Below are 22,834 nucleotides of genomic sequence, written 5' to 3' on the forward strand. Positions count from 1 at the left end.
TTGACAACACAGTTCTACTTCCCTGCCTTTCCAGTCCTTTACAGATACTTTAATTAACTTGGATGCACACTGGATCGAGATGCTTACCCTTGCAAACTATGTAATACCTTTGGTTGCCACCTATAGTTTAAAACACTGGGGTGTTCCTGGGGAGCTCTTCTATGGCCGTATCACTTTCCTCCAGCCTCTCTGGTGAACACTAAGCCTACAAAGCACACTGATGTCTCTGCAGCCTTGATCATGCCTACAGAGAGGCAACTTCTTCACTTACCAGCTCTCTGGGACCATAGGGCTCGCAGAAAGTGACGGCGCTGCCGTGCATGATCACTCCACACTGCTCTCCAACCTCACAGTTACTGCACTCAGACCTGCAAGAAGAACACACCATGTTCAAAATGGGAATCAAAAACCATATGTTTGAGATGCATCAGGCTTGTAATGTGCAAAATAAGGCCATTACAGATTGACACTCAGAAGCCTGGACTGTTTTGTTACCATGCTGTTGAAAAGAAAGGTTCAGCAACTGCACATGCCATGTCCTACAGATGCCTCTTGAGAAAGGCCCTTATGAATAAATAATTTCCCCCCCCTCCACACTGTCCCCCTTTCAAAAAGGAGTGTTACTGCTCATCAACTGCAAAACATTACATCACAGGACACCAAGGTGAACTCTTACATATATCATTTACCCTGAAATCTTCTTTCACAGTCCTTACTGCACAGTTGATACATACACCCACTGCCCCAGAGTTCCTGTACAGAACAGCCCAGGAAAAGGGGAAAGGATCTGACCGCCTGGCCTGCAGAGCAGACTCTACCCAAAATGGAGCACCATGGGGATCCTACAGCCCAACCACTGTAAAATGGTTCTTGTGGCTGCTTTTTATTCATACTTGTCATACTCCACACTCCTGGTAGCAGAGAGCTGCCGCTCTGTACACCTCTTATGGGAAAAACAGGAAGAAAATCTCAGGCTGGTAAGTGCTACTGAGCCCAGTAGTTGCACCTCTCCTGACATTTCCTAATATAATATGAAGGACTTTGCAGGCAACGTGGTTGTGGAGCAGGGGTAAAGGGCCTTCTCCCTCACCTTTCGGCACCAGGGTATGAACTCTTGGCAGGAGTGACAGATCTTTAAAACGTCTCAGAGATGCTGTCAGCCCCTGACAAGCTGCCTCTGACCATGCTGACCAACACTGCCTCCAGGCATCCAGAGCTCAGCTTTAACTGAGCCTACAGGTTCACATCTGCTCCCAGAGCAACTCCATTGTAAGCAAGGGTGAATTCACTCCAAACCTTTTTACTTCTTTGTTGATATTTGTCTGTATTTCAACATTGGGTATTTTTAGCATTTTAAGTGCAATGGACCCATGTGAGGGGAGTTTAGGCAGTTTTTTCATTGGCTTCTCTCACACAAAGTGCCTCAGACTTGGCCACACTTTCTGATGTATAATGCTGCCAAAATACACAGTCCCATATATACAGCCCAGATGTAGTTCAATCATTAGGAAAGGTTGGGTTTTCTTCTGGCTTTTCATTCTCTGGATAATTTCTGTATGGAAGATCTTACAGGAAATTGGATGGAAAGGAAGAAAGCCCAAGGAGGTGAAGACCTGTCAGGATATACAAGAGAGTTTACAACCATCGCAGCTATTTCTATAAAAGTTTCCTTGTTTGGTTGTTTCTTTCACCTCTCCCTAATTCATATTACAAGTCTGTCTTTTCATCAGCAGATGTTCTGTAAAATCTCTGCAAGTCTTTCTATAAACTGTATGGAGAAGGATTTTTCTATTCCTGAGTATCTGAAAACCACCAGTCCACCATGGTCCTGGACATGACAAATGCAATCTCCATCTGCATTGCTAGGAAAAGGCTGGTAGCATTGTCAGCCACCCTGTGGGGCTGGGGCAGCTTTTCCCCACAGATGATATATATCCAAATGGGTTGTTGTGAACCCATATAGTGATTACAAATAGTGTTTAAATGAATTTTTAAAGCATGTGTTTAACTAACTGGAGCTACCTTCTGTTCTGCTTCTGCAACAGACTGGGGATGCTCACCACTCCTCCATCTCCCAGGGGACCTTTCCAGGGCAGCAATGTGTGGGGAACTTTTTGGCAGAAGGGGTTAACTCTGGGCAGTGTACAAAACCCTTCAGGTCTGTGATTGTTTGGCTGTGCTGAGTGATAGATGTTAGATTTTCAGATGCATAGATGTGGTGAATAATTGATTGTATCTGTTATTTCAGGTCTCTTCAGTTGGTCCTGGGTGAATTCAGAACAGGACTGTCTTTCTTAGACCTAAGTCCATTACAGAAGTCAAAGATGAATGGCTCTTCCCCACTTTCCAAATATATCCCTTATTCTGAGATTTTATTAAAGGTCAGTTCCACTTCCTGAAACAAAGTCAGATGTAATAACCCTTGAGGTTTTTCCCCTGTATGAGCATGTCAGTAAGCAAATCATATTGACAGCATTTAGTACTTTGGATTTAGGTAGCAAAATTAAATCCTCTGATAAAGCAATGTAGCTTTGATTGACTTCAGTAAGATAGTATTTACTTATGGAAGCTACAGTTGGAAAATAATTTTATTTCCTAGTATAGGGCAAGAAGAGAACAAGTGAGTCAACTGAAGTGTTCTTTAAGAGAAAGCAGAGAAACAGAGTATGCATTTTGTTACTATCGAAATTTCATTTAATTCCTAAACTGATGGCTGAACAAAACAGAAACAGGAACTAGGAGAATAATGAAATTCTGTAGAACTCTCCCTGGTTTTGAGCATTATTTTCATCATCTGATCCCATATGTGGGGGTTTTATAGAGGAGCATCTGCCTGAACTACTGATATATTCAAGGAGAGCCACTTACAGCAGGAAAACTTGTGCCTATGAATACTATGTTGGGACCACTTATGCCCTCAAAAAAAGGACAGGGTACATAATCCATAGGATATTTTAATTTTGTCCTTCTCATATTTTAATGAATACAAAGTGATTTAGCTGTTCATCTATTCTACTTCCATAATGTGGTCTATGAAATACTGTCTGGAAATCCAGAAATACTGTCCTTCTAATACAGATGTTTCACCATCACTCTTTTCTAGGATGACTTCTCTCATGAGAAATTGGATGGCTGTTGGTAATCCTCATTCAAACCTTTGTGCTCTCTTTGAAATGTATTACCTCTGACAATAAATTGCTCAGTAGCTTGACAGGAATGCATGAAGAGCAAGATAATTGATCTGCTGTTCCTCAGATCATTGTCATTGTATTACGTGCTTAGAAAAGACAGAATTTGCTCCTCTCCTGGTGCAGACAGGAAGGTTAATTTATTTTCCATTTATACTAACAGGAAGCAGTATTAATTGCCCTGGCTGGGTGCAGCTTTTCACATTATCTTTCTCACCTGCTTAGTCTAAAATCTTGGCTCATTAAAGCTCTTCAGCTTTCTCTTCACAGCTGGCATTCACTGCCACTGTTGATGTATGTCATATTCATCTAGATGTCTTCTCTGCAGCCCTGCCATCTCTCTCATCTCTGGCTTAGAGAGTCCCACCTCTCTCTGTTATTGTTCTTCACATTGCTGAAGGGGAAACATCTGTTGTTTCCTCATCCCTATTTGTCATCTTGTTTCCCTCTACAGTACCTGAGTTTGTGGACATTATATTGACTGATGTCTTTAGTGATGTCTGGACTATAAAGAAGATGAACATCTCATGCTGCCAAAAGATTTTTGAACATAAATCTTTCTGAAGTTTAATCCTGCAGCTTTAGTGCATTTTGGAAACCACTTTAGGCCTTCTCGTTCCTGCCACAAAGCTTTCATCCACCTCTTTGCCACTGGAAATATCACTGTACCTCTTAATTTCTCTTATGCCATGAAGAAGTGATGGAACCTGTTTCTAATTGATTGATTTTACATTCACAGCTTTTCTTCATGCCATCTTTGAAGAGTATGTCTTCTGTACGTGACCGCTCTTTGGAGTGCTGATAGGCTTTCAAGTGAAGCATGGCCCCAAGTTGGGAAGGAAATTTTAACCAGCAGCAAGCTTCTGTACAGAATATTTCTTTTTTTAAATGTCCTGAATCATCTGTTGTCTGTACCCTACTATTAAATACACTAATGAAAACATCTCTTCTTTATTAATTTATTAATCTTTTTTCTTCCTCTTTTTGTCTCAAGATCAAATAAGTTACCAGGAGATTGAAAAGAATATTTAATCTAGATTTGGTTTTGTTTGGCTGTTTCAGTTCTTATACAGCACCTTTTTATACTGCTTTCCGCATTTTTTTGAAGTTACATGAAGGCAAGATGGTCACAGAAACAAGTGTTTGGTGACCTAGACAGTTTTCCAGATACCACCCATTCTGGAACTCATCTCATCCAGCCACTCTCTGACTTTTCCCTGGCAAGTACTTCATGGCGCTGTCTATCTTTCCCTACAGGGGGAGTTAATTACTTCCCTGGTTCCTGAGATTTCATAGAAACACAGTCTGGTTTGGGCTAGAAGATTGGACCTTAAAGATTACCTGGTCCCAACATCCCTTCTACTAGACCAGGTTGCTCAAAGCCCCACCCAACCTGGTCATGAACATTTTCAGGAATGGGGCATCTACAACTTCTCTGGGAAACTTGATCCAGTGTGTCACTACCCTCACACTAAAGAATTTCTTTCCAATATCTAATATATCTCTACTCTCTTTCAGGCTGAAACCATTATCCCTTGTCTTATCACTACACATCCTTATAGAAAGTCCCTTCTGAGCTTTCTTTCTTGTGAGCCCCTTCAGGAACTGGAAGGCTGCTGTAAGGCCTCCCTGGAGCCTTCTCCAGGCTGAACAATCCCAGCTCTCACAGCCTGTTTTCATAGGACAGGTTCTCCAGGCTTTTGAAGTAACACACTCCTGGCAGTTTTGAGGAAGTCTCATGGATCACCTGTCACCTGTACTATTAGACTTTTCATTGAAAAATGCACTATTATTGACTAATTAGTTCTGTGCATCAACTGTGAACCGCTTGGCGTGGTCATTTGTGCCACATTTACCATGGAGTGGGAGTGACTCACCTGCCTTAACTTGAACAGCTAATCTGTGGTAGACATAAAATACATTGGACATTTATGAATGTGTTAAGCATATTTGTTTCTGAAGCCAAAGAGATCTTTGTGAAGTTAGTGGCAAATGAGACTCAAGAAATAAAGAAATCTTTGCTTAAATAAGCAGGCCTGTGCCTATAGGTTGGAGACTTGAAAAATACTCATATTCTGACATGAGTGCACTGTGAAAGATTATAAAAATTAGTTGGACACACCACACAGGAAACCCCCCACGGTGGATAAATCCCAAGAAAATTAGAGAAGACATGCTCTTATTTCTGCATTTCCAGCACAGAATTCCTCCTTGCTTCCTTCTCCTATCTGTCCTCGCCTGATGCCTCTTCCTCTCCTCATCTGCAGCAGCTTCTCCTTTTTTTTCCTCAATCACCAAACTGTGATTTAGGTGAGAAACCCATTCCCAGGTGCTGTGGATTCTTCTGTTTACAAAGAGCCCCATCCCAACCTTCCCTTTTTTCCTCCCCTTGCAGCCACTCCTGAGCCTTCGAAGAAACAGATGGTTGCTGGAGGGGGATGTATCTTTTACTGCATTTGAAAGAGCAGAAATCCATGAAAAACAGGCAATCAGTCTCAAAATCATACAATGCCATTGTGCAAAATAGTTATTTGATGTGGGGCCTCTCCCAGCGACACAGTGACACACCAGCTCTGGTGGGACTCATAAAATTAGACACACAGAGAAGCTACAAAATGATTCGCTCCTGCACTTGAACTGCACATCTCTGCCAGAGCTGCACATACCAGAAGGTGGATCAGGAGGAGTGGAACAATATTAATCACATCCAAGCCAGTGTTATGTAGGATTTGGGAAGAAAAGATCACTGGAAAATACAAACACTTCTCTTTTCATCTGTACACAAATAATGGTTTCAGACATTATTAGAGTGGCTTAGTCTAACTGGCCCCTGGTGACCCAGCACTGCTGGAGCATTGGTGCACGCAGGCAGCTGCTCTACCCACTCAGAGCACAGCAGAGTGGGCACAGAGCAGGGCTGGGAACACTACACTAGCTGTTACCACCATTGTTTGTGGTAAAGATGGGATTTTACCAGCTGCCTGGGGGAAAAAATGCAATTTTAGGGTGGATATCGTAAACTCTTAATAATCCCTGATCTAACTCCCACTAGACAACCAAACAAGAATGAGCTTTCTGCCACCAAGTGGGTCTTCACTGGAGGCAGAGCTACTGTAGAAATCCTGTATGCAGAAAGGCTCATGACCCCTCCTTACACTTTTCTTTTACTTCTGCTCCACTTCTAGTTAGCATTGCTGAAGATACTGACTTTCTGGCATGATTAAGGAAAATCTGTCTCAGGACTCCAGTAACTTTTCTCTCAGCACACCCCTCCCTGCAGTGACACACCCACCAAGGTGGGTCAAGGTTATTCCATAGGGACCAAACACAAACTCAGGGACAAAAGAAGCAGGAGACATGGGGCTCCTTTAGTCTGAAATGTCTCTGTTAAGACTTTGATAAAGCAAGGATGAATTTGAAGATAGGAGAGCAATGGATAAATAAATTATGGAGGCTCCCAACAGACAGGCTCTCTGTGAGCTATGAGACATCTGCAGGGAAATAATGCTTCCTCTCATTTCTTTCCACTCAAGTCCATTTAACACTGCTGCTAAAGCTATCTACCTTGGCAGCTATTCTGTAACCCATTAAGAGTCCTTGATCTATTCATTCCCTTAAAGAAAGGTGGTGGGGTTTTTTTTAATATTATAGTAGTCCAGTTCCTTAATGCATCTCTCCAGAAAAACGTTTAAAGAGATCATAGAAAAAGAACAAAAGGAGCAAAAATAGTAGGCACATATCAAGAAATATTACAATAAGTATGTGCAGAAAAAATATCTATAAAATTCCATAAACCACAATCTTTTTACATTAGATGGTGAAACTGTGAAAGAGCTGCACAGATGGAAACCTGACAGGCCTTAATAAAAAGGGAAATGAAGTCAGATTTCACAGAATGTATAACTTGCTAACAGTTAACTGCTAAAATGCCCATCAATAATTTATATGAACAAGATAAACTAAGCCATTAAAGTATTTATGTGCCTTGTATGAATTAAATCAATAAAATTAGTTATATTTATGAAATAGAAATGGAAAAAATAGAAAACAGTAACAATTTCATGTAAAAAAAGGGGGACTCCAACCTTCAAAACTTTGTGTTAAGGCTGACAGATGAGCTGATCAGCACACAGAACTTTTCACTGTACAGAACAGAATCAGTTTTGGACAATAAGAGACTTGTAACTTCCTCTCCTGTGACACATCATATGAGATGGCAGCCCATCACTGTGACCACTGTGCTGGTAAAGTTGTTAATATCTAATATTGAAAAGTTTATTTTTGCTAAAAGAACATCACTTTTGACTAAAAGCTAATAGTCTGCAACTATCTCCAACTCCCCACTTCTGATAATTCTGGGTGTCCCATCCTTATATGCTCCACCAACAGCTGCCTCTCCACACTGTCCTGTTACCTATTGTTGGAGTCCTTGGAACTTTGGCATCAGCTTAAGGAGTCCCTGCCTCCCTGGGATGGATGCCTGGCTTTATTAACATTGAAATGAGTGGTTTTCCTCACCTCTTTCCTTGTGTCCTGAAATAGTACATAGACTGGGTCTCTGACCTCACTTGGCAGAGAACAAGGGAGCAGAGAGGGAGATGCTGTCCAAGTGCTCTCTCAGTTTGACCAGAGTGAACAAACTTGTGCCTGACTTGTCCTAAATTGTACTTGCCATATCAGTCACATGGAGCTCCAAGATTCTCTGACAGCATCTACTGGCTAGAGAATGATAAAAAACAGTGCTTGATGTTTCACATGTAGAGTGTGACAGTATGAACAACCCTGCTTGGGAATCCCACTGGACAAATAAAAACCCTACCAGCTGGGTGCTGCTTTATAGATCTGGGACAGGATGAGTTTTCCTTCAAGTACAATACAGTAGTTTTGAAAGAGTTTTCATTACACACACACACAAAAACGTAATAAAATCAACCATAAATATTTTAAGCAGCTGAAAATTAATATATTGAGATATTTAAATACAGTTATTTTTTTCTTCTTTTGAATTATTTGGAAACGTGATTTCAGTTTAGAAGGAGTTTTTACTGTAGTTAGATTCACTAGAAATCTTTACTATCTGGTGGTAAAAACTTCATGCAAAAATGTTCACTTAACTCAGGTCTGCTCCTTCTTTCTATTTTAAATCCAAAATTTGAAGTCAACAAGAATTTGTCACTCACTTCAATGGGCTTAGAATTTCTTAGTCACTCATCAATCAATTAATTACTAAACTAATATATTTAAATTCCCATGGAGCAAAGACATGCGTAAGCTTACACCTGTGTGAACTGAAGTATTCCAGAATTAATTGCATACAAACATGAAATAACCAAATATGTTTTAATTTGCTCAAATGCATACAAATGCACGCAGAAGTCTGAAACTCACCACATGGTAGGATTCAATTCTTCCTGCTGGTAAGAGTCAAAGTCATCTCGTAGGATAATGCTGTCACTGTGCATTTCGGCTGCAAAGAAAAAAAGCACTGTATGAAAACAACCCAGCGTAAACATGAAGTGCTTTTGGACTGTTGCCTTACACAGCGCTAAAGTAATGTACTGTACATGGAGGAAATGGTGGTTTTAAAGTATGCCAGTAAAAAAAGCAGGGTTTTTATGGTTACAGGTCTTTTTGCTTACTCTGGATCAGGGTACCACACAAAATTAAGTCTCCTGATCTATCACCAGTGTGGTGGCCAGGAAAAGATGCTATCATCAGATGCATATGAAATGCTTTAAGAGCTTTTGTTCCTAATTGTTGGTTGTTCCAAATGTTCAGAAAAAAATCCCTCTGAATTCAGTTATGGGAAACCCTGGAACAAGGGGGGATGCAATGTCCTACATAGTATCCTATGCTTCTAATGATCAGGGGGTTCATTCTGATAATTCATAAGCAAAAATCTATGAGCTCATTGGAATTTCTCTGCTGCTGTCAGTGGATCTGGCAGTAAAAGCCAACTCATGGAGGGAATATAAACTATGAGCTATGTTAATCAAATGTTTCTAACCATTGTTCTGCAAGATTTGAACTTCACCTTTCCCTTAGATTTGTGGTACCATTTATGTATAATGACAAAAAAAAAAAAATTCCAAAACTTCAGCAGCTGTATTTGAATTAAACAGACCTTTCTCAACTTGAATTAAATGAATGACATGACTGTTACCTGCTATTAAAACTGAGCAAGGATGCCAGAATCTATGCCCAGCTAATCACCTTGCAATGCCCAGGTGAAGGGATGCAGGGCTGGAGTTCTACTGTGTGCTTCAGGCCCTTCCTGCAGAGCAGGAGAAGCAGTGCCCTGCTCCAGGCTACACCCCTGAGGTGGATGGGGACAAAACCTTCCTCCCAGTGCCCCAGCACTCCAGATTATGGGTCCTCATGCAAACTGATGTTTTAATACATAGTGAGGAAGTAAAGCTCTGCAGCATGATTTATATATATACACCACAAGGGCTCAAAGCTAATAAATAAACAGCAGTGAAAATTGCAATGAAAAAAACAGCTATCAGAATAAGACGTAATTAAATTCATTTTATAGGAGCTCCAATTTTATTTGAATTCCCCAGAGCTAATTTCATATGACCTCACAAATTGTTTATTATAATGAAGTTAGTGATTCTGAGTTTTAGTATTAAGCATGACAAATCACCTACCTAGGTGAGGATGTAAGGGTGCTTCTGTCGGAGCTGCAGAGAACAAAGACAAACAATGCATAAACATCTTCTATGATCAGGGCTTAATTGCAGCATTAAAAATCGATTCAGCATAAAACAAATCGTACAATACAAGTTTTCTTATGTCAACTTATCCCAACAGTTTAATTATGAAAAATGGGATACACACCGAAAGTATAAAAATATTATAGAGATGCAAAAAAAAATATTCTCTAATTAAAATAAGCATCAATAACAAATGAAAGTCAGAAATAGCTGTACATCAAGGTAAGAAAGATCAGTTATAGCATATGATTATGGGAAATGAGAAACAATTTGGATTAAGATTCAGAAACTGAATGGTTGATGAAGAGAGTGGGAATTGGGGTGAACAAAAGAAATAGTCTAGGAGAGACAAAAATGCCACACTTTGACTATTTATATTGCACTGGACAACATTTCACTGGGTATATTGTTGAGAGAAATATACCCTCGTATTCCTCGAGCAACAAGAAACAGATTGACTCTACAAACCACTGAATCAAGCACTTGTTTTAAAGCACATTTTCACATGCCTTGCTGAACCAATTTCCCAGTAGGTCTTTATCTTCCAAGAAACATTAGAATATTGTAATGACACACTGCATGGTAGCATGTGTATGAAATAACGAAACATTTTTAAGTAGTCTTCTAACATTTTGCAACAGGAGTCCTAGTGCACCATTACACACATGAAACAAAATGCAGATGAAAGGGCACAGCCATATAAAAGGCCATGGTTGCTACTACATCCATAGTCTTGCCCAATCTTAAATCCAAAATAAGTTACATGTCCTGCACAGAGGCAAAGAGAGTGCATGTAAGCAGCTCCCAGGGAGCAGTTACCTTGTTTGCCTCTCAGTACCTCCACCATGCAGCTGTATTTCCAGCTGCATTTTGTTCTTTAGTAAATAGAACACACACATACACACACAAAAAAGAGTTTTTGAAGCCGGGACTCTTTTGATGATTCCATGTTCTATGCTGGGCACTGACCTAAATTGTATCAGTACTCCTGATTTCTTCAGCATATTTCCCAAAAATTACTGAAGTACAGCAATTTCTGTCATAACATCTGACAAATTGAAAATAGATTAAAAATAAACATAAAAATGAATGCAGCAATCTGTGTTGAGTCCTCAAAGATAGTAATTTGAATAGAAAGTCCAACACAAATCTCAAGAATTTAGTTTTCCTCTTCCTGCTTTCTCCTTAAACACTGGGCTAGCATGAAGTGATGACATTCTGTAATGAAATTGCATGGGGAAGTTGGTGATTAAGAAGACTGAGCAAAAAGCAACTGAGCTCTCTGCAGACAAGGATACAAAGCAGTCTGGATTTAGATTAGAGAGTAACCTTTGATTTTACTGACTTGCAGCTTACAAGACTGACAAAATTGAGTCTATCCAATAATCTTATAGAGAGAGAGACAAAGCTGAAACAACCACTGACCCACTGTGATGTTTACTGCAGCAAAGAGCAAAGGCATTCTTGAGAATCTGATGTTGAACAGAAATCACAGACATGCAGAAGTATGAACTCTTTTTTTTTGTTCTTTATGCAGATGATCCTATTTTTTTATACAATAAACTTATCCATGACAGCTTGTCTTCCCCAGCAGAAATGCCAACAAGGACTTCAGCAGTGGCCAAAACTTCTCATCAAGATGGCACTAAATCTGGAGCAATACAGCTCCAGTTGCATGTTAAGCTTGGCTCTGCCTTCAGGATAATTCTGGGCTGCACCACAGGGTACTACACAAGAAATGACTACATTTTTCCCTTGCAGTCCCAGGCAGTGTTTCCCCCCATGGAGGCATGTATAAATTTCTCTAGAAAACCTTTAAAAACTCTTTGCACAGCAGAAATGGATTAAGCTGGATCAACTGAATTATTTCCCAGACTGAGCAATGCAGTCTGCTCTGGATTATGCTTGTAGGAAAAGAAGTACTTTATAGCATGGGATTTGAATTATTCCTCATGTTGTAAGAGGTTAAGCATAAAATAAGACATCTCTGATGCTCTGTGTTATCCCTTTTTATTAGCTCCTGATCATTACTAAAGGATGATCAGGACAGCAAGGACAGGTGTGTCTAAGGGACATTGCTAATGCTCATCTATGAGGAGGATGGTCTGCACCTCATGGGCAGACTCAGCAGTGGACTGAGAAAATTTCATTAGCTCTTGAGAGTAACTCAATAGAAAAGAGACCTTACTCCCAATGAGAGAGTTCAGACCTGAAAATGAAAATAAAAGACAAGCTTGTCATTCAGGACAGGTCACTTGGCAGCACTCTTTGGAAGAGGCTTTCCATGGAAGGTTGTCAAGCCCAGGATACACACAATCACAAATGATTCTTTGGCATTCAGTCACAAGACACAGGTACAGCACAAACTGGGAACCTTTAAACTTGCAAACTCCTTTGACTTCAGCATGACTTTTTTATACAGCTAGCTGTTGATGTGATTAAAGGATAAAAAACTGGGATCTGAGATATTTTTCCTAAATCAACCCTTCAGTTGTATGCACATTGTACTGGAAACCAAAACTGGTTACCAATGGACTGAAATTAACTTTTGGAGATACACAGTAATGCTACTGATCACTCATTTAAAATACTGAAGCTGGATGTAAGGAAACAACAAAAAGATTGGACAAAAAGATGTTCTTATAAATAAAGACTGTATGTTGAGGAGGGGCTATGTTTCCCAAATCTCTGCAGGATCTTGGAAGCCCAAGCATTTTTGCCTCAGGCATTCCTCCATCTAATATGTAACTCAGATTCCAGAGGTGAATATAACAAGACTGTGAAGGTACCATTTAGTGAGTGATAAACCTAGATTTTAATCTCCCTATGAATAATTTCTGTATGACATTTTATATTTCATTACAAGACAGCTGTGTGGTGATCTTTAAATGCTGCAGTTAGAATCCTTAAGTTAATAGAAATTTAGAATATCACATAAAAACAACTGCAGTAATTTTCAAATACTTTGAGATCTACCTTTTTTATCAATTTATAGAACTACTTATTTAAAACACTATGGATTGTACAATAGGCCATTCAGTGTGGCTGAAGTCAAAGGCAATTTCCTTGCACAACATGACAAAGGTAAAAAAAAAGGATACAGCATAAAGTAGCTATACAAAGCAAAGATATAAAACACAATTTTTAAAAACTACATAATACTTCAGACTTAGAGGGGGAAAAGGCCATCTTAATTCATATTTTAAACCACAATTAACTTTCTTAGTTGTTCCTCAGACATTTGGTTGGATGGTCTTAAATTTAGAATCAGTACTTGTGCAGCTCCAAAATACATCTTAAGTTGAATGAAAATACAATTTCTTTCTATAAAAGTAAAATAAATTTATTTATTATTTGATTTTTTAACTAGCACTCAAGGTACATACAAGACTTTAGCATCTAAGTGGCATGAGCAAATACAACATGAGAAAATACAAGTAAATGCAGGATCCTTGCCTTGTAGACAAGGCAATTCCTTTGGTAAGGAAAAGCACAGAAGAAAGTACACAATACAAAGTGTTTCAGAGAGAGAAAGGCCGTAGTTAAACTGGAAGCGTGAGAAATTTTATGAAAGTAATGGGGAATTCAGAAGTCAATGGGGTCATTGTGGGGCTCTGTGTCAATGAGATGAAGGAGAATGAAGGCATCTTTTGGAGTAAAAGGTTAGAATTTTCTGTGGATGAAGTAAGACTACTGAAAGGTTAAACCAATAGAAAAATATGCCCTGTTTTGGTTACACTGGAAGGGAGGGAAATGGGAAGGGAATGTTATCTGCAAAAAAAAAAAGAGTGGATGTGAGCGCACTGATGTGAGTGGAAAAATAAGAACCAAAATCATTAAAAGTGATAATGGTTGACTTTTAAGCAAAACCAGTCCCATTCAGATAATACAAACTGAACATAAGCTCCAGCAACATCAGTTTGTACTACTCAGACCCATATTCCAATGATTTTTGGGGTCAAGCCTGTGTACAGGGATACGTAAGAAATAAAGCGCAAGAAAATATTCTTATAATACTGCAATGTAAAGGCAATTTTTCTCCTTTTCTGCCAAAACCCTAAACTTCTTTTTTAAAATCTAAAAATGAGTTACAGAAATACAGGTTCCTAAGTGCTCTCAGATAACTCCTGTGCTTGGAGGTCAGCAGGCAGCAGCCATGAGCTGTTGCTCATCGATTCATCACAAAGGACAAATGCAGAGAGGTATATTCTATTTTGCAGATTATGAAGTCTAATCTCCTTGTCATTAGCAGCCAGATGAAGATGAAAAAGGAAATTAATGCTGTTATTTAGACTCCTGCCAATACTTTCTCTGTACTGGTAAACGAAGTTGCTATTGAATGATACAGGCTGAAGATCTCCCTAGAGAGAGTCAGTGTGTTGCCTGAGGGCTGCATTATTCTTTCTGACACAGAAGCCAAGGAACAACATGTCAGCTCTGAACTACAGCCTTCTGCTCTGTAAAATACTGCTCTGGTCAAGCCTGAGAGCCTGCAGTCTGTTCTGCATTTGTTTTTTCAGAGTCTTCTTAAATCCATATTTACAAGGTACAAAACATACCTAAAAGGTTTTCCACAAACATTCAGACAGAAATGATGAAATCAAAGAGAATCTTGGCCAATTCTCAGGATTTACTTTCATACAGAGACATCTGTCAGACTGTAGAGTGGTTTCTTAAAAGGGAAACCTGGTCTTATAATTTGTGGCACTGAGTATGAGAGTATATCAACTTCTGGAAACTATGCTGCAAGGAATGATTTTGCACTAGAAGAGAAAACAACATCCTTCATCTTTCCTGTCTCAGAGCTTTCACTGCTCTGAGACTCTCTTCTGGTCAGCTGGAACTAAATTACACACTCACAAATTTCCCAGTATGCTCCTTATTCCAAAGTATTGTATTACTGGCCCAAAGTTACAGAGTGAACCAGGGAAATGGTTTCCTTAGCACCCTAGATGGTGCAGTAAAGGCAGGAGGGGCTGTGTGAGCAGAGTGCTGCCTGCCCCCATCCCTGCACTGAGCTGTTCCTCCCAGGAGCATCCCTGTATCACACAGACCTGGACACTATCTACAGTGCAATGCAGCAGGTCTGATATTCTGCCAACTCCATTTTAATTATGCTGTTTATTAACGCATGATTTTTGTTCTACTCAATACAGGAATAAATAGGCATTGATCTGCACAATGAGAAGTTTGCCTTATTTTCCCAATAATTCTGCTATTAGGTTAGCAAGTTAAAGAAACTATTAATTATAGATATTACAAGTGACAAAAGTATAATCAGTCATTAACATTCTTATTTGTTCTTAGAAGCACTTTTAAGATTTTTGTGGGGTATTTTATTTTCTTGCCTATTTGTCTGGATTAACTCTTTTGTCTGAGAATTTTTCTCCTTTCTTCAAGATCCCATGAAATTCTGATAAACTTTAAAGCATGCATCACTTCTCAAAGCTCTCTCCAGCCTCCTACAGCATTTAATATATGCTGAATACACAGCTTTTCAAGCAATTATTTTACTTTACCTGGTGTCTTTTCATATGGCATCATTGCTTTTTCCATTTACATTATATATAGGGCTACTTTTTTGGCTTTGCCATCCCTTACACTGCCCTTTATCACCCTCTAATTCACTTAAAAATAAGAACTATGATTTCCTTTTCCCTGCACTGATCCCATTAACTCTATTAGGATTTACCAAAGCAGATGTGAGGGTGGACAGACACAGTGAACATGATCTCTGAGATTTCTTGTTTCATGTGCATCCTTTGTACTAGTTACTACAAAGTCTGGTATGATCTCCACTGAACATACTTATTAAAAAGATCAGCTGTAATAAAACTATGAAGTTATGAAGTTTTATTTTTACTAAATACGTCACATTCACTATTGCCTTTCAGTATAGTAAAGGTTATGGCCAGAAAGAGATCATAAAATCTAATTTAAATCAATCTACCTTACTGTGTTGCACAGATCTTAATATTATATTTACAACTAAATTAACTAATTCTTTCTGAAATAATTCTTTGTTTGCATTAATCGTATTGACAAAACTGTGATTATCTTAATGGAATAAAGGAAGAAAGGCTTTTTCAAAGAAAGTGCCTTTTATTTAAATAGGACAATTATTCCCAATTTTGTAAGAGTTATACTAGCACACACTGCTTAAGGGGACTAATGCAATGCATTCTGTCTGCTGAAGAAATAAGAACAAAGGGCAGAGAAGAGTGTGGTGCTGGAATGGACAGGAGGAAAGGCAAGGGGTGGTAGCTGGATGGTTGACTGGATCAGGAAAACTGTGGCCATGTTGGGAACTAAGGGGAAAGAAGCCTTGGTGAGGACAAAAAGCTGTGAGAAGGGCCAAGAGAACCTCTGAGAAGCTTGAACATCATTATTACAGGGAAATAATGATGGGTAATTACATGGCTGTTGTACTATGTTGTACATGGCTGTTGTACTATGTTGTACATGGCTGTTGTACACTATGAACTGCTCATAGACCACTATCTCTGGGTTATCCTTCACTAAGTCAAATCTGATGCTTGCAGCTTTACTGCAATGACATAAAATATTTTGGAGAAGACAGATTCAGAAAGTCTCTGAAGTTACTGTGTACAAATCAAAGAGAACTGCTGAAAAAAATCACAGGAAACACTGAAGTCATGGGGATTTGGGAGGCTATGACATGGTGGGGAAGCTGTATGCCCCTGCAGGGCAGTGGTGAAGGAGGTGGCTCTCAGCAGCCAGGATGGATGAGGAGGCAACAGCCAGTGAAAGTCCAGGGGTGGCACATCTTAGCATCTCTCATTTTCTACAGACAACAAATACACAAATCTCACATTTTCCTTGTCCTGCAATGTCGCTGTGAATTCAGGCACAGCACAGAGAACCTTAATAACTTATTCTTCTAACCAACACAAGTATTGCTAAAATCTCCATTTGGGATAGGTTGTGCTCCAAAATTCAATAAATGTAAAGCAGAAAAGGGTGAAAGAATGACAATTTCCACTCCCTGCTCTCCTACTAAAATCTCCTGGTATAGCAGGAGCTATGTATGTATATAAAGCTTGTATGGATGCATTTCTACTCACTAGTGTCTGCTTATCAGGTACTTTCTTCTAGCAGGGAGAAATCTTGTTGCTTTGCCAATATTCTCCTTGCTCACACTTCCCGTTCCAACACTGATATTCAGACACTTCCTCCCAGTGTACATAACCTCCATCATGTTGGTCACTGCCAGTTCCCTGGCTTTGTCACTTTACAAAAAATATTTCTTCTGTATCCTTCTCCTTTCCTCACCTGTTCTGGCCACCACAAACTGCCTTTGGCTGTGGTGCTCTCACTGTGCAGCTAAGTCAATTCCATCTGCTTATAAGGTTTTTAATCACTTTATGCTGATGACTCTGCATATTAATTTTTTCACTCCCAACTTCAGTCCAGTCAGTGAGGAGCCTGTGTCAGATACCCTCACATCCTCCTCAGCACATCCAACATGGTGATTCTGCCAACACTTCTGTTCCCAAACTCCCCTGTACTCATCACTAAAACACTATTCTTCCATACCTACATTATAGGGGTACCTCCCGTTCTGAATAAAAAATGCAGTTTGGTAGTTTTTACAGATGTTTTTCCTTTTAATTTTCATTTTAACATACTCTTCTGATTGCCAGCACCTGTGTTACATTTTTCTAATTAACTCTAACTTCCCAGCTTGTTAGCTGACATCTTCAGTCACCCCTCTCAATCTCCCTTTCTGCTTCCTATAATTGAAATATTAAAATACTGAAAATGAAAATTGAAATACTTTTCCCTTAACATCAGAGGCACTATTCATACCTTATATGAATAACTTAGTACATGCAAAAACCATTGTACAGACATTCCCAAACTCACAGGAAAAAAAAAAAAAAAAAAAAAAAAAAAAAAATTATTTGGGCAATATTTACTATTTAATAATTGGGGCAACACATTTCTAATTTTAAAAAATTTATTTTATACTGGTTGGCCCATATTTCACTGTGTCTTTTCACAGGGAAGTATCACTGGAATTTTGCAGAGAAAATTCCTTTCTGTTCTGCACCAAAAGGGACAGACACCTTCTCACTTTCGTGCTGTTTTAATGATTAAGGTTCTCTTCAAACAACATCTCACAACCGGGCATTTATTTTTAAGTTATTAATCAAAAGAATATATATATATATATATATATATGATAAGGTGTGAAAAAAATGAGATTTTTAAAGTTTGCGTAAGTGAAATGTTTTGTTTAGCTATAAAAATGATCAAATGTTATAGGTAAGAGGCAAAAATATGACAGTCTGCTTTCACAAAATGGGGAGGCAGGTTCTTCAGAACAATACATGTGAGCTGGATGGTAAACAAAGCTTTTGCTGCAAGCATATTGTATTTTTTACCTATAGTTAAGGCAGAGTTAAAATTGGACTTGTGGTTTTGATAAAAAGCAAATGTTTGATGTTACAGGCTGATTTCAGGCAAGTGTATAACACAATAGGATAAAATTTTAATTTTGTAGATTCCCCAGTGTTTAGCAGAGAGGATCAAGGTGGCATCCAGGTCACTGATGGAAAGTGTGAAGCCAAAGAAAGTATCAGTTTGAAGTATAAAGAAGATCCTAAATTTTTTATGAAACAGCTTTCATGATGAGTAACATTGGCATGCACATACAATGGAAAACCATGTTTGTCAGATATTTTTGATGGTGGCTCTTACCTCCCTGTTCACACAGCTGTTGAGCTAAGGCATCCTTGAATATAACTTGGCCCCTATGAGTAGCTGTAGCCCTGTGAACATAAAAAATAAACCAATCAATGCTATACATAAAAAATAAACCAATCAATGCTATAGTACACATATATATGCATGACAAATCAGAAGTGCCATTTTGTTTTCTTCTTGTGTTATTCTTTCTGCATGCATTTAAGTCACAGAAGAATTTGTAGGGATTGTTTCTGAGCATAGCAAAAAGAAAAGCTGCTAAACCAAAATGGCCAAGTTTGCAACAAAAAGCACTGGCACGGACAGGGGTTCAATGAAGGGCAGATATAAAAGTAATCATACCACAAAGCTAAGCACACCACTCTGTCTGAGAAAGAATACCTGTCTCAGTGCAGGACAGAAGAAGTTGTTATACAGCTGCTGCCCCGTGAAATTAATAGTCACACGATCCTATAGGCAATAGCAATGGCCATACTATATGCTACATATGGTATTTATAGAAATGTAGAACTTGACAGGGTGTTCAGAAATCCTCTCTGGAAATCATGGGAGAGACATGTACTCCTTGCCCCAGACCTGTGTCAAACATCTCTAAATAAGGACATATCCTACATCATTATCCAGAGAATGATGATCCAGGGGGGGAAGAAGTGGGAGAGAAAACCCTCCTAATTCTTTCTCTTTTCTTTCCTCAAAGTAAGAAGTCTGGTGCCTTCACATTGCCTGTCCTCTAAGCATTCACTTTCTGAACAATGTACTGCTTGCTTATTCTCCTCTGGTTTCAGCCCGTCCCTTTCTCCATCTTTAAGGAAGTCATACACTAACAGACCAGCTAATGTACAATGGAGAAAGAACTGTCATTTTGTTTTCTCATAATCAAACAGAGATGCAATGCAATTTGTTTTGTTTTTCTCTTACAGAGCTTCACCCTAACAGTGCTAGTTATTCTTTACTACTAACTGCACATTTTATCCCTCTTTCCTAAGTGTAGTAGTACTTCACAACTTCAATTTTCTGCTGGAGATTTCAAAACTTGTCAGTATTTGCCCACGTTGCCTTTGAAATCTGAATTCTTGCAGCCAAAGTTCTTGTAACATCTGCCTAAAACTCATACACACTCTTCATATGTGTACTTTATCCTTTCTCTGAGTCAGTAATGAAAATAATTAACATTAATGGGCTCAAGATAGATTCATATGACTTTCCAGCCAGCTGTGTGCTCTCAGATGGATCATGCCTTGCTTGCTTATGAAAATATCAGGAAGGAGAATAAAGTTAATGGTCCAATAAGAAAAATCAAAATATTTTTTCTTGGCTTCTAGGCTAGTTACACTGATGAGGAAGAACAACAGAAGTAATATTTCTACTATTAAATTTTTCATGTATGGTGGAACTTAAAGGTAAAACCCATCAGCAGACTGTTAAAGCACAATTAGGAGCAAATGAAAGCTTCTCCGGGATCTGATTTGCTTCTAGCTCACTTGGAAAAGATCCATTTACACCAATGTGTGTGCCCAGAAATGCAAAACCATGGCCACCTAATGCTCCCAGGGTTTTTAGGTCATTCTTTTCTTTTGCTCTCAGGAAGGAGAGCTAAACTGATTTTTCTGTCCGCTTGAACAGAGGAACATGTAAAGATAGAGCAAAGCTTTAAATATAGCTTTATATAACACTATTCTGGCAACAACCCTGGGATGGCATCAGTGATGTGAGGTTTTGGTGGCAATTCCTACCACGTGCACCATGGAAACACAATAGGATTTCAAACACTTCTGCAAAATACAGCTGAATGTATGTAGCTCTTCATTAGCACTTCTTCATTTGCTGTCATTACCTGAGACCATACTGAGTACAGAGTAAAATAAAACCAAATAAAACAAAATAAAATAAAATAAAATAAAAATATTTCCCTGGCACTAAAAGAAAGGCGGAGACATCAAGTCTTATTTAAACTCATAAACTATTTCTTAAATCTCTTTCGTGATGAATAAGCAAAAAAACGTGATAACTACATACATTTCTGCAAATGTCCTCAAAGGAGGACACATAAAGGCAGAAGGGGACCAAACAATCTCCAAAATCAAACACATGCCCAGACTTCATTAAGAGGACCAGAGTTGGTGATTTCCTCTAGCAGATGAAATGGCAGAGCATCCCACAGCCAGCTTTGGGTCCAACCCAGCATGAACAGACATGTTTTGCAAAGGTTTCTTTGTGGGAATTCTATGTTTTGAGCAAAAACCCCTGGCTCTTGCTGCTCACAGGCACATACAATGAAATGCCACATGTAAGGCTCAAAAGGGGTTTTTTCTACAACATTTCTACCCCAGGCTGGCAGAGTGGAAGTGAGGGCTTTGTAGTTAGTGAGAAAGAAAACTTATATTAGCAGTGGCCTGAGACTTCAGAAATGCTGTTTATGCAACAGCCCCGGATACAATTCAGGATGCAGGCAACAACGACAGCAACCACAAAATTCCTTTATGAGGCAGACAGGGGCAAACACAGACCACAAGCAGAGGGGAGCGCCAGGATGTGCCGGAATGCAAGCAAACACCGAGTAATGCCGGTAACACCGAACTGTGTACTGTTTACTTGATCTCTGCATGCGTGTGAGAAAAAGAGGATCTGGGGAGAGAGCCAGCAGCTAGCTGAATGATCTGCATCTTTCTGTGCCTATTGTCCCTTGCTCGATAATGCAGATGAGGAGCCAATTATTGCTGCTCCATAGCAGGAGCACTCTGCACCCTGGGGACAGCCGTGCCGTGCAGGGAGGGCACCGCTGCCTGCAGCATATGCTCACATTAACTTCTGCAGTGGGCATATGCATGAGTTCTGCACCTGCACCAGCTTCAGAGACTTATTAAGGGTATTGCTTCTGACAGTTTCCCACTATTATCTGCTCGTTTTTCTCTGTATTTATGCTTTATTCATGGAGCAAATGACAATAATGCAGCACAATTATGCATCATCTAAGCTACTTTTAGAAAGAAGTGCAAAACACAGCTTTTCTGTATTGAACTTTCTTTGTTGATGTTCCTATCTGACAGGTGAGATTAATGGCAAATTATCATGCATGTGGATTTTTCTCTTTTAAATATATGTAACATACCCCAAAACATTGACACTCAAGTCCCAAAACTACATAATGTTTACAGTAATCATAACTCAAATAATAGTGGGAATGACTGAAAAAGCCTCTACAAGAAAGAAAATCAACAATTAATTATGGGGGTTTACTTTCTTGACACATACACATTATTAAATGGCATTTGTGATACTTTTGAGAAGTTTCTGAACAGCCTTTGCTGTAGTTAAATATTGCTTAAATGAAAGTCTCTTACTATTAATTGGTGTTACACCAGCCTACAGACCCCTCTGTCATTGCATGCTATTTATTTCCAGCTAAAGGGCAAGTACCTAATCAAATCCAACCTGCCAGTCAGCCGAAAGGCAAGATGCATGCTCCATGTGTCCCCAGAAATAATTCCTCACTAAGAATGAATCTTTCCAAAGGGGTGAAAAGTAATAGACAAATGGGAGAGAACAGGAACATCCTGACATGTTAAGTGAAAGCTTAGAAAGAAAAACAACCTAAGAGGTAATAAGGTTCCTCTTTATATTAACTTCACAGTTCCATTAACTTAGATGTATTTGTCTGCTTGGGGCTATGCAAGTGAAAGGGGAAAGTGCTTTTTAAAAGTGGCAAGAGGAGCTAAAGTGCTGACAGAGGAAGAAAGAGGTCTGAAGAAGGCTGTATCAGGTGTCAAGGCTCACTGTCAGTTCAAGGCATTACTAAACCCATGCTTCAATTACAGCAATTCCATAAAGAATTTCCCTTCCTAAATCTCAACTATTCAAGTTGAAATCAGGTGCCAGTAAAGACTTTTAGACTGTCACTGGAAAGCAAAAAAAAAAAAAAAAGAAACATGACTTGATGATTCTTTGCTTTAACTACATACAATCCACATCACCTGTGAAAGAGGCCTTGAAGAACCACCCTGCTCAAGCACTAACAAGCTTAAAAACACATTATTCAGGTGCAGTGCTGCCAGCTCCACTGAACAGAGCCTAAGTAATAACAATTTGTCCCTTGTGCGATGACACAAATCATTCCAAGTGATTTTGGAGAAAGAAATCCAGAGACAATGCCTACATTCATGGCTCTGTAGATAAGAGGTGTCTCTCCAGCCTCCTGCT

At 39.2% G+C, this 22,834-nt stretch overlaps 1 protein-coding gene across 1 annotated transcript in view; it reads right to left on the minus strand.

The window, feature by feature from the left end:
* The window catches only part of RELN (reelin), a 270,920-nt gene that overhangs the window by 145,461 nt on the left and 102,625 nt on the right, over positions 1-22,834 (minus strand). Inside the window, exons 4-7 of the mRNA XM_030447325.1 lie at positions 18,632-18,702; positions 9,842-9,874; positions 8,577-8,655; positions 272-368 (exon numbers count right to left, since the gene is read on the minus strand). Coding sequence (XP_030303185.1) covers positions 272-368; positions 8,577-8,655; positions 9,842-9,874; positions 18,632-18,702 — 280 coding nt within the window. The remainder of the gene's footprint in view (positions 1-271; positions 369-8,576; positions 8,656-9,841; positions 9,875-18,631; positions 18,703-22,834) is intronic.

This window comes from Calypte anna, chromosome 1 (genome assembly GCF_003957555.1).
Source record: "Calypte anna isolate BGI_N300 chromosome 1, bCalAnn1_v1.p, whole genome shotgun sequence".
Lineage (NCBI taxonomy): Eukaryota > Metazoa > Chordata > Aves > Apodiformes > Trochilidae > Calypte > Calypte anna.